This window comes from Theropithecus gelada, chromosome 3 (assembly GCF_003255815.1).
Source record: "Theropithecus gelada isolate Dixy chromosome 3, Tgel_1.0, whole genome shotgun sequence".
Taxonomy (NCBI): domain Eukaryota; kingdom Metazoa; phylum Chordata; class Mammalia; order Primates; family Cercopithecidae; genus Theropithecus; species Theropithecus gelada.
In genome coordinates this window covers 16,992,545-17,000,276 of record NC_037670.1, presented here as the reverse complement: position 1 = coordinate 17,000,276, position 7,732 = coordinate 16,992,545, and the positions used below count along the sequence as shown (strand labels likewise).

The following is a 7,732-nucleotide window of genomic DNA, read 5'->3' as shown; positions in this document are numbered from 1 at the left end:
AGGAGAAGAAAGAAGAAAGATGACGACAACAAAACCCCATGCTGGAAAGCAGAGGGCCTCACACATAAGACGACAAGGAAATGTGGAGAAGCGACAGCTGCTGCTTAGAGAGACAGGATGACGTTAGAACACTATCACTGGCTCCTAAAACGCTGGAATTTCAGTAGATAACAGGTATTTCTCTACCTACTCAATACTTTAAACACCTTCAAGTACTCCCCACAATGTATTAATTGCAAAAGGGAAAAACAGTAACATTGCAGCGAAGGGCCCAGGAGGAAGGGGCCGCCTTGGCCAAGTGACTGGACCACGTCGGCACCCTGAGAAAATGTGCATTGTGGGGAGGAAACAACACCATCTATGCTTTTCCTGCCAAAAATAAGTAACTGGCTTGGCGTGGTGGTGCACACCTGTCGTCCCAACACTTTTGGGAGGCTGACGTGAGTGGATTGCTTGAGTCCAGGAGTTTGAGACCAGCCTGGGCAGCAGAGCAAAACCCCATCTGTGCGAAATTAGCCAGGTCTACCTAGTGGTGCTGCCTGTAATCCCAGCACTTTGGGAGGCTGAGGTGGGAAGATCGCCGGAGCCCTGGAGTTTGAGGCTGCAGTGAGCTGTGATTGTGCCACTGTACTCCAGCCGGGTGACAGAGGAAGACCCTGTCTCAAAAAAGTTAAGAAATTAAAATAAAAATGCACAACTACATCTGGCCACAAGCAACATCAGACTAGTCCCCACGGAGGCGGTTTTAAAAGTCTGTCCTTTTAAACTATGTCAAGGTCAGTGAAGGGCAAGGAAGATAGGAACAGTTCGGGATGAAAGGAGAAAAGGTGAGCTCAGTGCTCTGTGTTACATGAGCTGGATCGTGGATTGGAGGAGAAATTGCTCTGATGGGAATCACTGGGACACTGAAGCAATTTGGTTATGGCCTGAGGATTATTAGGTACCAGGATTGTATCAGTGTTGAATTTCCCGATTTTGATAATTACACTGTGGTTAGGTAAGAGAATGCCCCTGTTCTTAAGAAACACAATCTTAATAAATTAGGGTAAAAGAGCACAATGTCTTCAACCCAACTTTTAAATAGTCCAGAAAAAAATATGATTATACACAAATAAATTGGGCAAAATGCAAGCACTTGGAAAATATGGGCAGAAGGCAGGAGTGGAGGGCCACCCCATCTTCTCTGTAAGAAATTATACAAAATTTAAAGTCACAAAAAAAATTGTTAACAGCCGGGAATACAATAGACTAGGCCACAAATGTACCAGTGATTGGGTTTCGGAAAACCACTGTGAATCCAGAGGAAAGGAGTGACGGAGGCAGAGCTGCTGCAGCATCACAGTGTCCCTACAGCTAGAGAACTAAATAACTGGGTCAGCGATCTAACAGAAGAAGATATGCCTGAGACTAAACAAGGACGGAATCCACAAGTCACAAGAGCTAAATCAGTAAAAACACAAACGGTAAAAACCCAACACCAAAAGACAAAACCTCTCCAAAAAATCCAGTCAAGTGCGTTGTGCTTATTTCGAAAACCACACCTAAAACAAAGTGACCTCTAGTGAAAGGACAGACCAAGGTAGACAGCGGCTCTGCAGACACTGCCACACCCCAGCAGGACCTGGGGCCCCACCGGAACCCAGACTCCAGGAGCCTTGAGGTCCAGGTGTCCACAAGACCAAACGAGTCACTTTCTGAAGGAGCCGCTCCGTGGACGGGGATCTAAGTCCCATAGCTGGAGGCACACACACCTGTAAGCCGCCAGTTCCAGGGGTGCAGGGAGCCCCTATGGAGATGGTGAGAGGAGGCACAGGCCCCTCCACGGGAGCACAGCTGGCCCAGGAGGCAAGACCCAGCAGAAAGGGGGCTGTCCTCTCCATGGAATTTGCACAAGTGAGTGTATCATAGGTCACAAAAAAACCTTAGAAAGGGGGCTGTCCTCTCCATGGAATTTGCACAAGTGAGTATATCATAGGTCACAAAAAAACCTCAATAAGGTTTCCAAAATGAAACGTGAATCTCATCTTCTGAACACAAGTCAATAAAATGAAGGGGGAGGAGGGGGAGGGAAGCTGCGCCCCAGGGGTGTGAGCTCCGCCGCCTCCCCACCCTCCCCGCATGCCCCTGTCCGACCCTTCCTCGGCAGCCCGGCCCACCAGCCTGATCCGCTGCTCCTCCTCCAGGATGAAGAGGTTCTCCTTCTCGCAGTAGAAGGCGGCCGCATCCAGCAGAGCCTTCAGGGGCACCAGGCCCACCAGCTGTGAGCCCACCACCGGGAGGCTCAGCTCCTGCCGAGGCACAGGTAGCATCACCACCTGGGGGCTGGCTGGAGAACGGCCCTGACTGGAGGATGTGGGGCCCTTGCCCTGCCCACGGGACGGATCTGCGCACCCCTCACCGCAGCAGTGGCTGCTCCCGGGCTCACCTGTGCTTCTCGGCAGGTCTCCTCGTAGACCGTGTGCAGCGCCGTGACCTCAAAGTCCAGGAGATTGGTGGACACCTGAGCCAGGTTCTTCTCGTCCAGGTACCAGCCGATGCCCTGAACCTTCTTCAGACGTCCTGGCTGCAAAGGAGAAGCATTTCCCAGCCTGGGCTAGGAAGCTCATCCTGCCTGGCCCTGCCAGCCTCTCCTGGCGCTTGCGTCCCCCAGCGGGACAGGGAGGAACCTGTGCCTGGGTGGGTGCTGTGGTTCTCCTCCGACCCCACTGAGCTGACCGGGGAGGGCCAGAGCGACTTCGCTTGCCACAGGGAAACGGAGGCCCCCAAGGGTCAGACACCGGACGCCCACCCCGGCTGGCCCTCGCTCAGCCCAAGCCCTGCCTCCCAGCCACGCTGCGTCCTAGATGTTGGGGGAATGCTGAGGGATGGGGCCCAGGCACCCCCATGCCATTCTCCCATCCCATCTGCTCCCCCATCCCCTCAGCCCCACACTCCTCGGGGTGACTACGTCCACATGGGGGAACTTTGGCCTCTGCCCTTGGCTGGGGCCTAAAGCAGGACTTGGAGGCCCCTGTGCTTTTGTGCTGAGTCTGCAGGTCGGGAAGCTGGGCCCCAGCACCTCTGCTGCCTGTGGGACTGGGGTCTCTGAGTGAGGAACAGATGGGCAGGGGGTCCCTCCACCTCTTTCTCCAGGTATCTATACCATCGATGCAGGGGTGACGCTCAGACTGGGTGACCACTGCTATGTAGACTTGGAGGGAAAGGCCCGGGGGCACCTGAAGGTCTGTAGGGGTGTCGGGGCTCCCAAGGCATCTGGAGGGACATGGGGGGCCCCTGAGGGCACCTGGGATTCCGGAAGTCGCTGTTTCCCAGCAGTATGGAAATACTGCCACGTTAACAAAGGGAAGCCCTGCCTTCTTCCATGAAAACCCCCGTGAGGCCGGAGCTCCCCAGCTCCACTCCACCCCCGACCTGCCGACCTGCGCTGTCCCCACATGCTGTGGACGCGGAGGCTGGGCCAGTCTGCAGGTGGGAGACCAAACCCTGTCTGGCTGGTGCCCCGTCCACCACCGACCGCCCCAGCTGAGGCTCTTGGCCTCTGACCCTTTCCCGAGGGGCTGGGTGGGGCTCCACGGGGTTGGTGAACGGGGTCACCTGGTCCTTCCCGCGGCCCTGCTCCCGCAGGTTGAGCGCGATGCGGTGGGCTTGCTCCTTTGTGCTGAGTAGGTTGATGTTGAAAGCGATGAGGAACTTCCTCGCCCCCGTGGCCGTGGCCCCCCAGCTGGGGACAAAGGAGCTGGGGCCAAAGTCAGGCGCCCACTCGGCCTGCTGGAGCTGTGGGCAAGTTTGCCCTGGGGTGAGACATTCCCTACGAGAGGGAGGGGCCCGGCCCAGCCGCCCCAGCCAGGACAAAGGGGCAGGTCCACCTCCTTCCCAGGCCCGACCACCCAGGGTGGGGCACCTTCTTAGGGAGGGCCTCGTACTCCCCGGCCCGGATGGCCGGCAGGGTCCGGCGACTGTCCGTCCTGGCAGCCTCACCATACAGGTACACTGCAGGAGAGCCCGGCGGTCAGGCCTTGACCGGCAGGGGGTCCAGGACTCAGTTCCTGGAGGACCCAGGTGGAGGGGCTCCCTCAAGCCTAAACCTGGGAATGGGCCCCCACTGCACCCTCTCCCAGGGAGTGCCCGTTCTCTGCCTCAGATGGATGATTTCGTTATTGAGGGAGGCTGCGTTGATTTTGTATTGTTGATTTCGGTATTGAGGGAGGCTGCGTTGATTTTGTATTGTTGATTTCGGTATTGAGGGAGGCTGTGTTGTTTCGGTATTGAGGGAGCTGTGCTTCTGCATGTTGGCTGTTTGTAACACTCTGCCCTTGCAGGAGCAGCCAAGGGCAGGGAACTGCGGGATACAGAAGGAGCCAGTAACCCGCACCAATGAGACAGGAATGGAGCAAGGAGGGTGGGGCACACTCACCTGGCACGTCCAGCTCCTCTGCCAGCCGCTGGCCAAAGGCCTGGGCACAGAGCACACACTCGTCCATGCTGACGCCCCTCACGGGAATGAAGGGGCAGACGTCCAGGGCCCCCATGCGGGGGTGCTCCCCTGCAGAGAGATGGCGAGGCTGGGCAGGAGGCCAGGCATGGAAGTGGGTGGGAGCTCCACGGGGTTCTCGGACCCTCTGTCCTCTCCGGCCTGGGCAGCCCCCCAGTCCACACACCCAGCGAGCTGCTCACACTGACCACAGGGAGGAGGCCAGCCCTGGGCGCTCCCAGCCCTGCCCCAGCAGCAGCACCAGTCCCTCCCGGGACAACGGATGTCCCTGCACCGTCCTCCCAGGCCGTGTGGGGAGGCCGCTCAGCCCAGGACCAGCAGCAGCCTGAGTGGGTGGTCTGGCATCTCTGAGATAAACCTCTCCCTCTCCTAACGCACATAAATAACTTTCTAAGGCCTGCAAAGCTCAGCTCTCATGAAGCCCTAACCAGGCCAAGAGTGAGCGCTCGAGGCTGGGTTCTGGCCACCCCAGCCCCCTCCCCTGAAGCCCAGAATCCACACTGCATTTCCAGAACATTCTTCTCACTAGCTGAGTCTCTCGCTGTGGCTACACTAAGCCGTGGGTCAGTGCCCACCCCAGGGGATGGCAGCCTCCCCCGCCTTTGCTGCCACCACCCAGGGCTGGTCACTTTGAGATAAGCTTCTCATCCATCCACCCCTTGGGATCACTGTGAATCCCTGGCCTCTCATGAGAGACCCACGGCCCAGCCCCTGGCCAGCGCCCGTGTGTCCACACACCTTTGGCCCTGCCCGCCCACTGAGGTGTTTGGCTTGTGGGCTGTTGACATGTCAGCTTCCGGGCAGCCCTTCCCCGACCAGTGCCTGATCCAAGACCGGCTCTCAGCCCCCCTGACGTGTGGGCAGGTCCCCGGCGTGGCCCCCTCCCCCAACCCAGCCATGAAGGTGGCCCGGTGCTGCAGAAGCATGGCGACCTGGGGGTCCCCCAGAGCACAGCCCTCCAGGCAGGCTGGGGGCCATGACCCCCACACTCTAGGGTCCTCCTAGGAGAGCCAGAGTCAGCCCCACTGGATCCCACGTTCCAAGCCTGGGCCCCGGGTCTACCCCCTCTCCCAGGACACCAGGACGGGCCTCAGCCCCGACAGTCCAACACACAGCGGCCGCAGGAGAGCCTGGAGCCCTCACCTTGGTGCCTGCTCATGTCGATAAGCTGGGAGGCTGCCCGGGCGGCGTTGAGGGCCCCCTCCACCACGCAGTCCGGCGGCCCCACGAAGGTGTACACGGTGCGGTTGGTGGAGGGGCCTGCGTCTACATCCAGCAGCACGCAGCCAGGGGTCTGTGTAATAGCTCCAGAGATGGCCTCGATCACCTGGGACACAGGCCCAGCCCCCACACCTCAGTCTCCCCGTTTGAAAGAAGGAAAAGGAGCTTGGAGGTGGCCGTGCCCAGACACCCAAATGGGGGCCTTTGGGGGCTCTCTGACAAGCTGAGCTCCCACTAAAAGTGCCTGCACACAGTGGCCGCCCAGAAACCCTCACAGAGGCCACAGTTGATCAGGCCCAAGCATGGTCCCCACGAGGGGCTGCAGGTGGTGCCTCCAGTAGAGACTCACGGGCTCTGCCCCGACAGACAGATGCCGGAGGTATGACTGAGGAACCAAGAAGGTGACCACAGGCACAGGTCACAGAGGGGCCAGGACCCGCAACTCCCAAGCAGGGGAGGGGCCTGGAACCTTCTGCGTGACAGGACGGCTGGGAGCAGGGGCTCAGCCCCAAATCTTGCCCTGTCCCAGGGCCTTGGTGCTGGCTGGAATCCTGGCGTGACGAGGCCTCCCTGCACCCCTGCAGGTGACCCCTGTGGCCCAGTGTTGCCCTCTGGGGGCTTCCAGGTGGCCCTTGGGGCCTGCGCTTGTTCCTGGAAGAGCCTGGACCTCAGGGCTGTGGGGGACGAGAGGCCAGACCTGGGGGCCTGCTGCCCCCTCTGTGCCTACTTCATTTTAGGTCCAGTGGGGATGGTGGCTGCAGGGTGGGGGCTCAGCAAGCTAACTCCGGTGGAGATGGAGTGGCAGTGGTGGGGACCACACTGGGCAACCCCGTGTGACCTCGGGCAGCCCTTTCGGTCGGTGGCAGGAGCCCCATTCCCGAGGGGGGAGCACCAAGGCCCTTTGAGGCCCAGAGATTGGCCCAACCCCCCACCAGAAGCACCCAAAAGGCCGCTGGAGCCACAGCCAGGCCTCAGCCCCCACAAGCACCAGTCGTGTTCCACCCACCCCTGGGTCAGGCACTCCCGAGGCGCCCCCAGTCACGGGATGTCCTTGGGGCCCACGGGCAGCGGCTTCGCCCATCCTGGGAAGATGGCCCCCACACCAAGCCCGCCGCCTCCTCCACGGCCTGGGCCTCAGCCACTGAAGCTGCCCTGTGGGCCCTGGATGCTTGACCAGCTCCTGGGGGCCTCACCTCCTGGTTCCTCCCCTCCGAAAAGTTGGGGACGCATTCCACCAGCTGGGACATGGCCAGCACCTTGGTCCTGATGCTCCTGTCTGGGCAGACGAAAGGACAGGGCCTTTATTCGCTCACCGGCAGCACCTCCCCACCGGCTTCTCATTAACCAGCGAGTCACAAAGGGCACTGGGGCCACCGTCCCTGTGCAGGCGCGGAGTGGGGCGCTGCAGAGCCACCCCGGGTGCTGTTGACCTGGAGGGGACGGCTCCGCTCAGCCGGAGTGTGGGTTCCCCGGAAAGAAGCACATGCTGGGGCGAAGGGGCGTGTGCTGAGGACCCCCAGGAGCATCAGGCCAGCCTGGCTGGAATCTGGTCATGACGAGGCCTCCCTGCGCCCCTGCAGGTGACCCCCATGACCCTCCGCTGCCTTCCGGGAGGTTCCAGGGAGCCCGGGGGCCTGCGCTTGTTCCTGGAGGAGCCTGGACCCCAGGGCTGTGGAGGGCGAGAGGCCGGTGTGAGGCCCTGGCTTGCAGCACCCCACTGAGGTCAGCTCAGCTCAACAGGAGAGAATGCAGGGGAGCACGCGTGTGAGAGTGAGCGAGGATACATGTGAGTGTGGGGCAGGGGAGCACGCGTGTGAGAGTGAGCGAGGTTACATGTGAGCGTGGGGCAGGGGAGCACGCGTGTGAGAGTACAGATACACATGAGCGCAGGGCAGGGGAACACGTGTGTGAGTGCGGACACACACAAGAGGGGGCATGTGTGATGTGGGGGAAGGCAGGTGAGAGAGGCCCCAGCTCTCCCCAGCTGCTGCTCCCCTGACTGGAGGCTCCCCATGAAAT

The 7,732-nt window shown here is 60.2% G+C and overlaps 1 protein-coding gene across 2 annotated transcripts in view; it reads right to left on the bottom strand.

The window, feature by feature from the left end:
- The window catches only part of FTCD (formimidoyltransferase cyclodeaminase), a 15,205-nt gene extending 8,207 nt beyond the window's left edge, over positions 1 to 6,998 (bottom strand). For both annotated transcript variants that reach the window (XM_025380630.1, XM_025380631.1), the window contains exons 1-7: positions 6,907 to 6,998; positions 5,636 to 5,819; positions 4,415 to 4,543; positions 3,902 to 3,990; positions 3,595 to 3,774; positions 2,426 to 2,563; positions 2,157 to 2,288 (exon numbers count right to left, since the gene is read on the bottom strand). In XM_025380630.1, coding sequence (XP_025236415.1) covers positions 2,157 to 2,288; positions 2,426 to 2,563; positions 3,595 to 3,774; positions 3,902 to 3,990; positions 4,415 to 4,543; positions 5,636 to 5,819; positions 6,907 to 6,960 — 906 coding nt within the window. In that variant the 5' untranslated portion in view covers positions 6,961 to 6,998. The remainder of the gene's footprint in view (positions 1 to 2,156; positions 2,289 to 2,425; positions 2,564 to 3,594; positions 3,775 to 3,901; positions 3,991 to 4,414; positions 4,544 to 5,635; positions 5,820 to 6,906) is intronic.
- Between the last annotated feature and the right edge of the window lie 734 nt (positions 6,999 to 7,732).